Here is a 15,422-nt window from a genome sequence, read left to right as displayed (position 1 = left end):
GCTGTGGGGAAGAGCTACTGCGCTTATTTTTTCAGGGAAGCAACTGAAATTCATAAATGTGACAATAGTTTTATTAAGGAAGAAGAGAGCTTAAAGATGTACAAAATCCTAGTTTTCTGCACTGGAACAATTGCAATTAACAGATGAAGTACAGTGTTAATGACCAAGGAAATGCCCCCCTGCTGATTGGATATGATCTCTGACTACAGGCTCAACTCCAGTCCCCCACCAGCAATGGAGAGTGTGTCTCAAAAATGCTAGTCCGTCAGACCAGTGAAATGTCAGGAAAATTGTTCGACAAATACTGGGCATTCAGAACAGAGTGCCAATGTATCGGCTCAGTTGCCCCGTAGAGGGTAGACACTGTTGACATGTGTGTGGACTAGAGATGGCACCGTGTCCATCTCCCTGATCTTTCCATCAGTTACGTGTACATGCCGATTCCATTGTACGAGCAGCTGCCTTACGTCGGTAATTGCTGCTTCGCTTGCAGCAGCCCGGTTAGTTTACACAACTACCGAAAGCTGCCCCAAAGTAACACTCCATACATTGGAATCTCCACTTGGTGGGCTGACTTCTATTTGTGTATCACAGTGACACAAATAATGTGTGGTGTCAAATGATTGAATGTACCACCATTTCTCTTAGATACATTTACAAGGAAATGTTGTAATGCTTAGTACACCAAGAAGTGTAACACGGTGGATATTATTATGAATTAAGTCACATTTGATAAATGAACTATAGGGCCAACATTAAACAGTATTAAAATTAGAGAGTAACTTCTAACACATTTTCATTGACTTTCCAATGTTGCACAAATGTTCTGCACAAGATATCATAAAACTCATTTTGGTAATTACAGCAAAGTGTGTAACTTACAGAACATATCAAAATTTGAGAGACTACATTCTTTTTATGCGTGTCCATGATTGGCCTTTAGGGTTCTAGTAAACAGAATGTAAATTATGTTCAGATTCTGGCAGATGAAAATTCTGTCCGGGTTCAATCCTACCCTCAGAGCTCAGCTACACCGAATGAGCTACAGTATTTCAACATCCACAGACAATGATTAAAAGACTTACAGTTGGGTATGAGGGTCGTGCAGATGCGGATCTCTTACCTGTGCAGACCACTGCTTGTGCCCACTGTCAGAAAATACTGTGAACTTTCAGCAACATCATATGACAGAGTGCCAGGGAGGGGCTTGGAAAAACACTTTATTCCTGAAACATCCCTTAGGCTGCAGTTCAGTCATTTAAGCCATTGTGTTTTTTTTTTTTTCCTTTTGTCAAAGCACTTCTTCGCAATTAGCAAGAGTGCGTCCTGTCGACAGGGATTGTGTAGAGGCAGTGGCATGTTGCAAATTGCTGTCAGACTGTGAAATGCAGTCACACTGGGCACTTGGAAGAGTGCAGGCACTGAACATGAGCATCTGGCATTGAGGTACCATCCCACAAATAACTAAAAAATAATGGTGAATCTGTGCATGACTTTATAAACCCATCTTCAGTACAAATTAAAAAAAAAAAAATTCTTGTAACAGTGATTTTTTGGGCTCTGTGACCCTGTGATGAGGTGTTTCCAAGTCAGTGCAGCTTCACTTCTGTAAATATGAAATAGTTTGTCCAGTTGAAGTGAGCAGTTGTGATGAAAACAAACAAGATTTGGTTGTCTCACGTTCACTGTTGACAGAGCAAAGCAGCAAAGTACACTTAACTGGGTTCACTATGCAGTTGTGTGTCTTAGCGGACAGTGCATGAAGGTATTGAGTGTTTTAACGTGCAAAATTCTGTTTGTTTAATTGCTTTTACCATATAAATTATTTAAAACTCTAACAAAAAAATCAATAAGATAACGACATAACTGAAACTTGTGTGATTGTGTCACAGAACCCAAAATGTCCTTGTGCTTAGGAAAATATTTGTTTTTGTGATGACAGCAATTCTTTTACTTGTTTACTTTCGCGTGTCTCAGTGCCAAGCAGGTGACAGTGGATAACATTAAACAGTAAAGCCCTCAAATACAGCACTCGTGTGAGAGATTTTGTTTTTTATACTATATAATGTTGGCAACATTACTGAATCGCCCAGGAAATCACAAAATTTATTGAAATGCACCAGTGACAGGGCAAGTGTCAGTACACCTTACAGTTTGCTGATGAATTGCGAGACAGTGAATTTGAAGATTACTGCAGCCATTTTGAATTTGCAGTTGTGAGAATAAGTCCTTTTCAGAACATACTCAAACCATGTTTGCTTCACAGATGGACTGGACACCTGTGACAATACAATTCTAGTGTATGAGCATATGATAGGTAATCTACAGAATGCACAAAGTAAAAAGTAGAAAATATGTTCTCAACTGTTAAGTAAAAAATATTTTTTGATAGCAATGGCAGTTATGCAGTAGTAGTGAGAAACAGGCCACAGAGCTTGAAAGTAACTGTGAAAATGCAGCTGAGGGGTTTCTTGATTGTCAGCAAAATTATGAAAAAATAAACTTATCTGTATCTTTGACACAACTTTAAGCCTAGTGAAAGCACTGTTGGTCCTTTAAGTGTAAAGCTACAAACACTTCTAATGATTATTGCTGGACTTCTATTTAGGGCATAAAAACTGAAAAAAAAAATCATAATCGTAAGACCCCCTGCCCCCACTTAAAAAAGAAAATAAAAAAGGAGAATTGCTTATAGGGGCAGTGAGAGAGAGAGATTTCTAGTAACATACCTATGTGTAAGTAACTGACCATGTGTGGCGTTTGACAGCATTACAGTAATCAAAGAAAGAAAAAAAGCCTGTCATTTTAAGATGAAATAATTTCAACACATCTCAGACCAGAAAGTCTGATGTATGAATCAAAGTTGCTTATCATTTCTGGAACTGTGTTAAATGTTAAGTGGCACAACAGAGTACTAACTAAAGTAAGTTATTTTTGAGACCATTTGAAATGGCATTGTTCACCACAATGACAACATCAAAAAATTATATTTTCATTTTGCAACACTAACTTTGTGTAATGGCTAGTGAATACAGCTCCTCCTCTTAATATCACTTCATATGTGGTTTGCATTTCAGAACTTGCATATAATATTCTTTACGTGCAAATGTATGATCTTTCTAAACCTTGAAATGTGATGATTCTGAGACCAGACCTTTTGTGTAACTGGATATTAGATCAGAAAATTGTGTGGATATCTTTAGCACAACTTTCCTAAATGTCAAAATGACCTCGTGGACATCATCAAAACTAGGATTGCAATGATATGTGTCAAAACAACCTATTAGAAGATCTCAAAATGATAAGTCTTTTGAAATGTACATTATCTCAGGTACATGAAACAATTTAAGGAACTACATATTTTTTCCATTAAAAGGGACTGCCAGCTCCCAGTGAGGACAAATTGTGTCACAGATGATGTTTGCGCCATAGCTCTCTCAAAATGCTCAGATCAAACTTTTAAAGTATCTGGTGTGCTTTGATATGTTATAGATGCTCCCATTTATAAACAATGTATGTTTGAAAGTCTCTTAGCACAACTCAGAATTCCCACCTTTGCATTACATTTCAAGACAGTTGAAAAGAATCACATTAATTATGTGCCTGTAAGAGAATATGTGTCAGTTGCTACAAAAATTAAATACGTCATTACTGACAAGATGGTGGATGGTGGATAGTTTGCAAAATTTGTTAATGTCTACACATCAAAAAATTACATATGTCGTACTGTCTTGCTGTTGGACTCTACCATCAAAAATATTCTTGGTTATTTGCATTCACAAGACCTCAATTCAAATTTCTCCTTTTCAGCTGCTACACTACCCACATATTAACATTTTATTTCACGATGTTGGATTGTATTGGTGCATTTTACGAAGAGAATACATATTCTCCACTTAGCCCTCATGGAATAAGGCCACTTGTGATTTACAAAATCTCTGGGAGTCACCACTGAATCTCACTGGTTACTCCTTGTACAGAAGTTACTATATATCTCACATAATAGTATTTAGTGTATAACAGCTTTTAGAATCTGCGATACTACTGGATTATTTTCATTCGAATACTGCAGAAACAATGAAATATCTGTAGTCTACATCACTGCATTTTACTTCTGATAACCCAGTTTAACATTAAATAGGGCAGAAAGTCAAGTAGTGGGGAAAGACATCAAGACAAATTCATGTGGGGGAGAATTTGAAGTTATCAGTGGTCACTGAGAGAATAAAATCTCTTCTGTTTGATTTCCCTTCCATCTAATGGGTCTTTGTTTTATGAGGAAGATGTTCTTACTTTTCTAATTTTCCACCCATGTTTGATTTTTATTTCAGTTATACTGACCCTGTGATTCAGTATTGTGCTGAACATCCTTTCTTGTCATTATGCTACCGATCTATTCTCAATGTTTCAGAGTAGTGGTGAGAAGTGGGAGGGGGGGAGGTGTACAGAGAGAGAGAGAGAGAGAGAGAGAGAGAGAGAGAGAGGGGGGGGGGGGGGGGGGAGCTACAGTGTTATCTCCCACAGAGTTGTATAAGGCCTGCAGGCAACACTAGTGTTTGGTACAGAATGTTAGCATTCATAGTTCAATGGAAAGTCCTTTAAACACAGAATGTGAGAATGCCTGATATAGTCATTATGGTCAAAAGAAATATCTTCTCAAAAATTATGTTACACAAATCCATAAAAGTTGCACAATTTGTCACTGATGCAGTATTAGACCTCGGTGTATCTGTGGGTTATCTCCTGGACTGAAGCGTAACTGTTAAGGGTGACGAGTCTGTCGCATGTTCTCGAGAAGTGAAACGAGCCACTGAAAATCTAATGTATATTGCACTGGTAGTGTATAAAGTTTTAATGGCATTTATCCTCTGCTCATGCTAATCTGTGAGTTATTTGGTGAATTATTGGAATGTCCCACAAGTGTCGAGTTTATCTTTAGCAAAAGTAGCACCCCTTGTCACGTGACACGGGGTCAAAGGCTTTTCAGAAAGACTTACGGTACACTTAGTTACTGTACTGTGTCTGCCTGCCCTGTAAACTACGAACTCTCATCGTAACTCTCCGCGTTACAGAACGTGCCACTGTCGAGGCGTAGTGACCTCTGCCGCGTAACTGGACGAAGCACCCGACAGACATCTTCTGACCGGTGGAGAGCTCACGGGGTGCAGAAGTGAGCCCTCTGCAGGTCCGGCGGACAGACTAGCTGCGGAATCGGCGGTGCGGGTGACGTGTCGCGAGCGGCTAGCGCGATGCCTCGGTCGAGGTGCACGGCCCCTGGTAGGCGGACTGCACGTGGCTGCTGCTGGCACTGGATGAACCAGAGTTGTACAGCGCCTCCTGTGGGTGAACAGTGCATTCCGGAATGAGTCAAGTGACCCACAGTGATGGTCTGATAGCACCAGAAGCAGTCATACACTACATAAAACACCCTCTGCAAAATTCCTTGGGATTGAAATATTAGATTAGATTTACTTTCATTCCAATTGATCCATAGTGAGGAAGTCCTCCAGGATGTAGAACATGTCAGAAAAACAAATATTTGCAACTGAAACAAATAAGCTAATGTAGCTGCCACATCTCCCAACTGGAATGATCGTTATTTTTTTTAATGAACACTGTATGAAAGAATCATTTTACAAAGATTCATTTACTAAGATCACATTAATGCACTGAAGTTAAAATTTAAAAAAAAGTTAGTATCCCTTGTTCCCTAAACAGGCCTCTGCAGGATGTTCTTGAGTTCACACCACATGTAACATATTGCACCGTTTTGTGCTGGGAAAACTTTAGCTTGGCTTGATGAATTACCCCAAAAAATAATTCCATACGACATTATGGAATGAAAGTAGGCATAGTATGCCAGCTTTATCATTTTTTTATATCCCCTATATCGGACACATTTCACATTGCAAATAGAGGTTTGTTAAGACGTTTAAGCAGTTCTGTGGTGTGATCCTCCCAGTTGAATTTATTATCAATCTGTAATCCCAAGGATTTAACACTGTCCACTTCTTCTATTTGCTTGTCATCATATGTTAGGCATATACTCGTGGGACACCCCTTACAAGTTCTTAACTGCATGTAGTGTGTTTTTTCAAAGTTTAGTGACAAAGAATTGGCTAGGAACCAGTGATTAATGTCCACAAATATTTTACTAGCCGATCTTTCTAAGACTACACTTGATTTGCTATTTATTGCGATGTTTGTATCATTGGCAGACAAAACAAACTTGGCATCTGGTAATGTTACTGATGAAAGGTCATTGATATACACAAGAAAAAGTAAGGGCCCTAAGATGGAACCTTGTGGGACTCCACATGTAATTAGTTCCCAGTTGGACGATGCATGATAACTTAATACATGTCTCTTTCCTAATAATACCCTTTGTTTCCTGCTAGAGATATAAGATTTTACCATTTTGCAGCATTTCCTGTTACACCATAATATTCCAGTTTAATTGAAAGGATATTGTGATTTACAGTCAAATGCCTTTGACGGATCACAAAATATACCAGTTGGCTGCAATTTTTTGTCTAACGAATTAAGTACATTTTCACTATAAGCGTAGATAGCTTTCTCAGTATCAGAACCCTTTAGAAATTCGAACTGCAACTCTAACAGTATGTTATTTGTGATAAGATGGTTATAAAGCCGATTGTACATTACCTTTTCTAAAATTTTTGAGAAAGCTGGCAAAAGTGAAACTGGATGGAAATTTGATGCTATTTCTTTACTTCCCTTCTTAAACAGTGGCTTAACTTCAGCATATTTCAACCATTCTGGTTACACCAATAGCTTAATATGTTACTTTACTCAGAATTACATTCTTTAATTAAGTTTGTTGATCATCATACCCACTAGATGTTTTTGATTTTAAAGATTTTATGATGGGCATTATTTCTGCTGGGGTAGTGAGGGTCAAATTCATATTATGGAAGTTACTTGAAATGTCTGGTTTGAGGTATTCCATAGCAGCAACTACAGAACCTGACAACCCCATCTTGTCAGTAGCAGTTATAAAATGTTTGTTAAGAAGTTCTGCAACACTATACACATCTGGCACCAATGTATCATTTACTTAATGCTATTTGTCCCTCTTCATGTCTGGTTCTACTAGTCTCCTCCTTCACTATGTCTCATATAGTCTTTATTTTGTTATCAGATATAACTATCTTTTCCTTGTAATATATTTGCTTTGATGTCTGTATTACAGTCTTTAATATTTTGCAGTATTTCTTGTAATGTGCTATAGCATCAACATCGAAACTGTTTCGGCTTGACAGATACAGTTTTCTTTTTGTCTTACAAGATACCCCTATTCCTTGAGTAATCCATGGCTTCTTTGTAGACTTTCCTCTAACCTTGGTAAGTTTTGGGGGAAACAGTGTTCGAATAAGGTACGCACTGTATTAGCAAAAGTGTTATATTTTTTGTTCGTGCCATGAGCACTGTAAACATCAGTCCAGTGAATGTCTCTGAGGAGTGTCCTAAAATAATCAATTTTTGGCTTATTAATTATCCTCTTGATCTCAGATTTAACATATTTTATATCCTGTTCAGTATTAACATTTAACAGAAGGACCTGCATGCCATGATCTGAGAGGCCATTGACTATTGGTTTTGTAATATTTTGTTCATTGGACTTTCCTATAAAGATATTATCAATGGCAGTTTTTGAACAATTGGCTACCTTAGTGGGGAACTGTACAGTGGGAATTAAGTTGAATAATGGTGTTACTAAGTCAAATAAGTTCTTATTGGATGAGTCTTTAAGGAAATCTACATTGAAGTCACCATCTACCACTATTTCTTTGTTTTTTGTTGTTAAAGGGGCCAGTACAGCTTCAAGGTGCTTTATGAACAGACTACAGTTACATGTAGGTGCTCTATATACACTTAATATTATGAAGGATTTTTTGTGAAATTCTACTTCTGTTGCACATGCTTCCATATGCTGTTCTAAGGAAAATTTATGAATGTCAATGTTCTTAAATTTATGACACTTCCTGATGAATGTGGCAACTCCTCCTTTCTCCATTTCTGATCTACAAAAGTGAGATGCTAACCTAAACCCTGTAACACTTAAAAGTTCTATACCAGTGGTCACATGATGTTCAGAGAGGCTGATTGTCAGCTGGGTTTGAGGACTCTAATTCATCTATGCAGATAATTAATGAATTAATTTTATTTCTCAGTCCTCGAATATTTTGATTCAATAAAGATAGCTGACATTTCACATTGACTGAGTTAAAATTGGGTAGAGTTTAAATTTCTGCTGCCTGTTGAAAATTCTTAACCAGCAGCTGTTTATGCTGATGTAATAAGCTAGAATTATGTTTTTTGGTTTCTTTCTCAAACTGAAAGTTTGTATCAATCTGAACTACTCTTAAAACTTGGTTTCTTTCTGTCCTCCCTACCCTAAAAAACGGTCTTTTCTGAACTCTATAACCACAGGTATTTCATCACTCATGACAGTACCTCCCTTCTTTAACTTTCCTGCTATTTTCCCAGCCAGTTTACCCCTCCCTTTCCTGTTGAGGTGAAGGCCATGCCTAGTATAACCAGACCTATTGAGAGAATCAACAGGAACCACACCAATGTGTGACCCTGCACCTGACATAAGCAGCCGTTCCAACTCAAAATTAACTCTCTCGATAGAAGAGTTCAAATTAGGTCGGTCATGGAGTCCAAGAACAGATACAAACTCAACACTAGTATGCTTCGATGCTGATGCAATCTTTGCCAGGTCACACTCTATACTGTCCTCAAGATCTCTGTCAATACTATTACCTGGACCACCCTCTATAACCACAGCGTCTTCCTTAGTGAAACCGTTGCAAAGTGATCCTAAATCCTCTGTCACCTGCTCCAGACCAGCAAGAGGTTTAAAAAGAATTGTGACCTGGTATTCTGATCCTATTTCATCTTGCAAAAGTTGGCCCACACCTCTTCTGTGGGAACTACCTTACAACATCACTTTTTTTCCCCATTACTGATTTCCCTACATTCTTACTGTCCAATTTACTGATGAAAGTTTGTTGTGCCCTGTCTACACCTGCAACTGCTTGAGGCTCGCCAGCTTCTAACCGAAGCAACAGGTCAAATCTATTTTCCACATTCACCGTGAAACTGTCTGACAATTCCTCCTGTTGCCTGTTGCGACTTCCCACCTCTCTTTACCCCTTTCTCTCCTTAACCTGTCAAGAATTCCCATTGGCTTGTCTAACGCAGCCTGAAGGGTAGTCATTTTCCCCTCCTGTTCTAGTATATTCCTATCTCTACTATGTATCCTACAAAACCACTGATGACTCTCATTTACTTCCCCTGGCCTTGTAACACTAACCAAAACGGCCTTGCTGTGCTGGTACTGTGAACAGCTGAAAGCAAGGGGAAACTACAGCCATAATTTTTTCCGAGGGCATGCAGCTTTTCTGTGTGGTTAAGTGATGATGATGGCGTCCTATTGGGTAAAATATTCTGGAGGTAAAATAGTTGTCCATTTGGATCTCTGGGTGGGGACTACTCAGGAGGATATCATTATCAGGAGAAAAGTGAAGTTTTGTAGCAGGAGGACCAGGACACCTAGTCAGGTGAATGCAGGGTTATAAATTCAAAATCAAATAGGGGTAATCCAGGAGTAGGTTTAGTAATTCATAAAAATATACAAACCCAGATAAGATTCTATGAACAACATAGTGAACACATTATTATAGCCAAGATAGACACGAAGCCCACGCCTACCACAGTAGTACAAGTTTATATGCCAACTAGCTCTGCAGATGATGAAGAGATTGAAGAAATGTATGATGTGATTGAACAAATTATTCAGATAGTTAAGGGAAACAAAAATTTAGTTGTCATATATGACTGGCATTTGAGTGTAGGAAAAGGAAGAGAAGGAAAAATAGTAGGTGAATATTGACTGGGGGTAAGGAATGTAAGAGGAAGCCACCAGGTAGAATTTTGCACAGAACATAAATTAATCATAGCTGACACTTGGTTCAAGAATCATGAAAGAAGGTTGCGTACATCGAAGAGACCTGGAGACACTGGAAGGTTTCAGACAGATTATATGGAGTGAGTCAGGAGGAAGGGTACATGTTTTGACGGGTGATAGCATTACTGATTCTGAACAAAACACTTGATGTGGGCGCATGCTCTATTCTGAATGGTTTCCAAGGTAGAATACTTTTAATGTACATTTCTATTTATTTTCTGTATTATTCATTGTCATTGTTTACAACATACCACAGTAATATAGAGGAAGTTGAGACAAACATTTTGATACAGGACGCTTATGGTCTATAAAGCCGGAAAACTACCTCAAACTGACCTATAAAAAGTACCTAAGCTACAGTGCACGTGCGTCATGCAAGATTTTCGATATTCCCACGATCTCTTGATGCAAACCGTTAGTCCTAGACAAAAAATAAATAGGACCTTTTTCTGTAGCAAATTTAATTTAGTTTAATTGTGTACTAAGACACGTTTTCGTTGGAGTGTGCAGCTTTTGAGTTATTAAAAAAAGCTTACAACAGTGATATTACACGTGTTCTATCTGAGAAACCATTTGCAGTAGGGCATATGTACATATGATTTTTTTTTGTTTACAATCACTAATACTATAGTGTCTCAAAGCATGGACCTTTCCACCTGACTCACCCTGTATAATGGTAAGACAGAGATTTAGGAACCAGGTTTTAAATTGTAAGACATTTCCAGTGGCAGATGTGGTCTCTGGCCACAATCTATTGGTTGTGAACTGTAGATTAAAACTGAAGAAATTGCAAAAAGGTAGTAAACTAAGGAGATGAGCTGTGGATGAACTGAAAGAGCCAGAGGTTGTTGAGTGTTCCAGAGGGAGCATTAAGGATTAATTGAGAAGGATAGTGGAAAGGAAGGCAGCAGAAGATGAAGAAGGTAAAAAGATGAGGGCAGGTAGAAATCCTTGGATAACACAAGATATACTGCATTTAATTGATGAAAGGAGAGAATATAAAAATACCTTAAATGAAGCAGACAAAAGGGAATACAAGCTTCTAAAAAATGAGACTGATACGAAGTTCAAAATGGGTAATCAGGAATGGCTAGAGGACAAATGCAAGGATTTAGAAGCATATTTCAATAAGCAAAATATAGATACTGCTGACAGCAGACCTCTGGAGAATAGAGAACCAGTTTTATGAATATCAAGAGCTCAGATGAAAAACCATTCCTAATCAAAGAAGGGAAAGCTAAAACATGAATGGAGCAGATAGATGGTCTATACAAGGGAGATGAACTTGAAGGCAATATTACAGAAATGGAGGAGGACAGAGACAAAGATGGTATGGGAAATATGATTCTGAAAGAATAATTCGAGAGAGCACTGTAAGGCGTAAGTCGAAACAAGGCCCTGGGAGTAGGCGACTTTCTGTCAGAACTACTAATAGTCTTGGGGGAGCCAGCCATGAAAAAAATCTTCCATTTGCCGAGCATGGTGTATGAGACAGGTGAAATACCCTCAGACGTCAAGAAGAATATGTAGTAGTAGTAGTAGTAGTAGTAGTAGTAGTATTCAGTCTGAAGACTGGTTTGATGCAGCTCTCCGTGCCATTCCATCCTGTGCCAGCCTTGTAATGTGATCCCTTGATGTCTCAGAATGTGTCCTACCAACTGATGCCTTCTTATAGTCAGGTTGTGTTACAATTTTTTTTCTCCCCAATTCTGTTCAGTACATCCTCATTAGTTACATCATCTACCCATCTAATCTTCACCATTCTTCTGTAGCACCTCATTTAAAAAGCTTCTATTCTCTTCTTGGTTAAACTGTTTATCATCCACATTTCACTTCCATACAAATACTTTCAGAAGAGACTTCCAGAAACTTAAACATATACTCGATGTTAACAAATTTCTCTCCTTCAGAAATATTTTCTTGCCATTCAAAAAATGGTTCAAATGGCTCTGAGCACTATGGGACTCAACTGCTGAAGTCATTAGTCCCCTAGAACTTAGAACTAGTTAAACCTAACTAACCTAAGGACATCACAAACATCCATGCCCGAGGCAGGATTCGAACCTGCGACTGTAGCGGTCTTGCGGTTCCAGACTGCAGCGCCTTTAACCGCACGGCCACTTCGGCCGGCTTTCTTGCCATTGCCAGTCTACATTTTACATTCTCTCTACTTCGAACATCATCATTTATTTTGGCCCCCAAAAAGCAAAACTCCTTTACTACTTTAAGTGTCTCATTTCCTGATCAAATTCCCTCAGCATCACCTGATTTAATTTTACTCCATTCCATTATCCTTGTTTGGCTTTTGTTGATGTTCATCTTATATCTTCCTTTCAAGACACTTTGCATTCCATTCAACTGCTCTTCCAAGTCATTTGCTGTCTCTGACAGAATTACAATGTCATCGGCAACCCTCAAATTTTTTGTTTCTTCTCCATGGACTTAAATTCCTGTTCTAATTTTTTCTTTTATTTCCTTCACTCCTTGCTCAATATACAGATTGAGTAACATCAGGGATAGGCTACAAACCTGTCTCACTTCCTTCTCAACCACTGCTTCCCTTTCATGCTCCTCTACTCCTATAACTGCCATCTGGTTTCTGTACAAATTGTTAATAGCCTTTCACTCCCTGTATTTTACCCCTGCCACCTTCAGAATTTGAAAGAAAGTATTCCAGTCGACATTGTCAAAAACTTTATCTGTCTACAAATGCTATAAATGTAGGTTTGCCTTTCCTTACCCTATCTTCTAAGATAAGGTGTAGTGTCTGTATTACTTCGCATGTTCCTGCATTTCTTTGGAATCCAAACATTTTCCCCAAACATTTTCTATCAGTTTTTCCATTCTCTCGTAAATCATGTATGGAAGCATTTTGCAGCCATTACTTGTCAAATTGATAGTTCAGTAATTTCACATCTGTCTCATACATCTTGTTCACCAAATGTCAGAGTTTTGTCGTGGCTGGCAGTTCCGAGGGTGTCATTATGTCTAACAGAATGTAGTCTACACCCATGGCCTGTTATGTTGTACCGGGTTAGACCATATGTTGCTCCAGAAGTGTTCCATGTCTGTTATGTTTGGTGGATTGTTTATTTTAATGTGTGTGTTATCTATTGTCTGGTAAAATTTCTTTTGGTTTGTGTTGAATGTTTGGTTTTGTTTCCTTCTATTTTCACTTTTTTTGTATCTTCTGAGTCGTTTGGCTAATGCTTGTAATTTCTGCTTCTTTTGTCTAATTGCTCTGTCGCTTCTTGTTGTGAGATTTTACCTAACCTTTTTCGTTTTTTTTCCGAGATTTCATTTCTTATAAATTGTGTTAGCTGTCCGATGTCTTTCCTCAGTTTTTCTATTCTGATCTGTAGCCTGTGTTGCCATGCTGGTTTTGTGGGTTTCTTCTGTGTGTTGGTTGGTTCTGATCTCTGTCTAGTGTGTATATTAAGTGTAGTGAGTGCTCCTATATAAACCAGTAGTTGTAACTCTTCCCTAGTTGTGTTTTCATTTATTTTGTTGTGTATGATTGTGTTGATAGTTTTTATTGTGGTTTCGACTTGTGGGTTATTTGGTGGTCTATGCAAGAATGGTCTTATGTCTGTATTTGTGTCTTTGTATTCTATATATGTCAGCTGAAATTTTTCTTCTATATCTAACATGTGTGTCACTTCGTGTTCTATTTGTGCTTGTTCTGGTGGCTGTCTTAAGATTTCGTTTTCCTCTGATTGTTTAATTGGTGCGTGTTGTTCTTTGTTTGTTTGCTCTGGGATGTTTGAGTCCATTACTGTATTTTCTTCTTCTTCTGATTGCACATTATTTTGTTCCAGTATTTGTTGTACTTGTTGTTTGATGTTTTCTAATTCTGACTGGGGTATCCTGTTATTTTTGATTATTACACGGATCTGATCAGCTAGTCGTTGTTCTGTTAAAAATTTTAATTCTGGGTATCTGGTAATAAATGTTGTGTATACTTGTGATCTGTATCCAGTTGTGTTGGTTCCTAGGTTTGTTGCTTGGTAATAACAGAACATGAGGTGTCGATTAACTTCATCTGACCATCTCATCCTCTGTCTTTGTTTTCCTTCTAGGGTGGTTGCAGAAAGCATATCCTGCAAAACACCTCTATTTGGATTTAAATCATTTTCCAGTTGGCTAGCAGTGTCGTTACCATTGTGGGCGGGCATAGGGTTCAAGCGTCGTCCCCGACCATGACGGCGCTTGTCCGAGGCTTCTTTAGTTCTGTCCTGAACCAACTAATCACACTAAAGGGGGGTTAGCCCTATTAGTGGTTTGTTCTTTTCGTCGCCTTTTACGACTGGCAGAACACTATTATTATTATTATTATTATTATTATTATGAGTTTCCACTGTTAGTTTCTCTGTGAGAATCAATGTGGAGTCCACAAATAATGATCATGTTAAACCCAAATCTCATTCTGTTTGTCCACAAGACACAGAAAGCAGTATCTACTTGTGTCCAGGTTGATGCCATGTTCCTTGACTACCACAAGGCACTCGATATAATTTTGCACTGCTCCCTAATGAACAAAATATAGGTATAGGATTATCAAACCAGCAGTGTGATTGGAACGAAGACTTCCTAACAAACAGAACACAGCATCTCATTCTTAATGGAGACAAATCTTCACACATGAAACAAACTTAGGGTAGGAAAGAAGAACCTTGTAGTTGTAGAGAAACCAATTCATCTTGGTGATGGTAGCCACAAAATAAAACATCCTGGTCCTCCAGACTGGGGGTTGCTGACAGGTTACCACCATATCACAGAAAATTTGGTAACAATAAACAGACTATTCGGAATTCCATTATACAAAATGGATCAAAAGTGGGAGATGAGGGTATATGATTTGGAACATGGAATATTCGTAGTTTATATAAAACAAATGTCTCAGTCTAGTGAAGGAGTTGGAAAGATATAGGATGGATTTAGCAACTTTATGAGAAGTTTTTTTGGGTTTATAGTAGTACCGTAGAGGTCGAAAAAGATACAGTCTTTTATGGAAGCTGTGATTCAGGACACAAATTAGGTATGGGATTTTGTGGAAGTAAAGCTCTAGTTCCTAATGGCTTTAGGTTTTCGTCAGTGACCCGTAGAATAGCAATGTTTATAACAGACATGAAGAGGTGTAAAATTTGTTATAAACTGTCGTGTGCCCACAGAAGAATGCACACCCCTAGCGAAAGACTTATTCTAAGCGGAACTCAAGATAATGAGGGATGTTATTCTGAATAGCAACTGTAGAGTCCTACTTGATGATATGAATGTTAAAATGGAAAGAGGAGAAAAAAAAGGTTCAAATTGCTCTGAGCACTATGGGACTTAACATCTGAGGTCATCAGTCCCCTAGAACTCAGAACTACTTAAACCTAACTAATCTAAGAACATCACACACATCCATGCCCGAGGCAGGATT

The 15,422-nt window shown here is 38.3% G+C and overlaps 1 protein-coding gene across 1 annotated transcript in view; it reads right to left on the bottom strand.

Moving 5' to 3' along the window:
- Positions 1–4,490: 4,490 nt before the first annotated feature.
- The window catches only part of LOC126215316 (AF4/FMR2 family member lilli-like), a 686,763-nt gene continuing 675,831 nt past the window's right edge, over positions 4,491–15,422 (bottom strand). The window contains exon 8 of the mRNA XM_049941996.1: positions 4,491–5,337. Coding sequence (XP_049797953.1) covers positions 5,242–5,337 — 96 coding nt within the window. The 3' untranslated portion in view covers positions 4,491–5,241. The remainder of the gene's footprint in view (positions 5,338–15,422) is intronic.

The sequence above is a fragment of the Schistocerca nitens genome, chromosome 12 (assembly GCF_023898315.1).
Source record: "Schistocerca nitens isolate TAMUIC-IGC-003100 chromosome 12, iqSchNite1.1, whole genome shotgun sequence".
Taxonomy (NCBI): domain Eukaryota; kingdom Metazoa; phylum Arthropoda; class Insecta; order Orthoptera; family Acrididae; genus Schistocerca; species Schistocerca nitens.
This window is presented reverse-complemented; position numbering and strand designations above follow the sequence as displayed.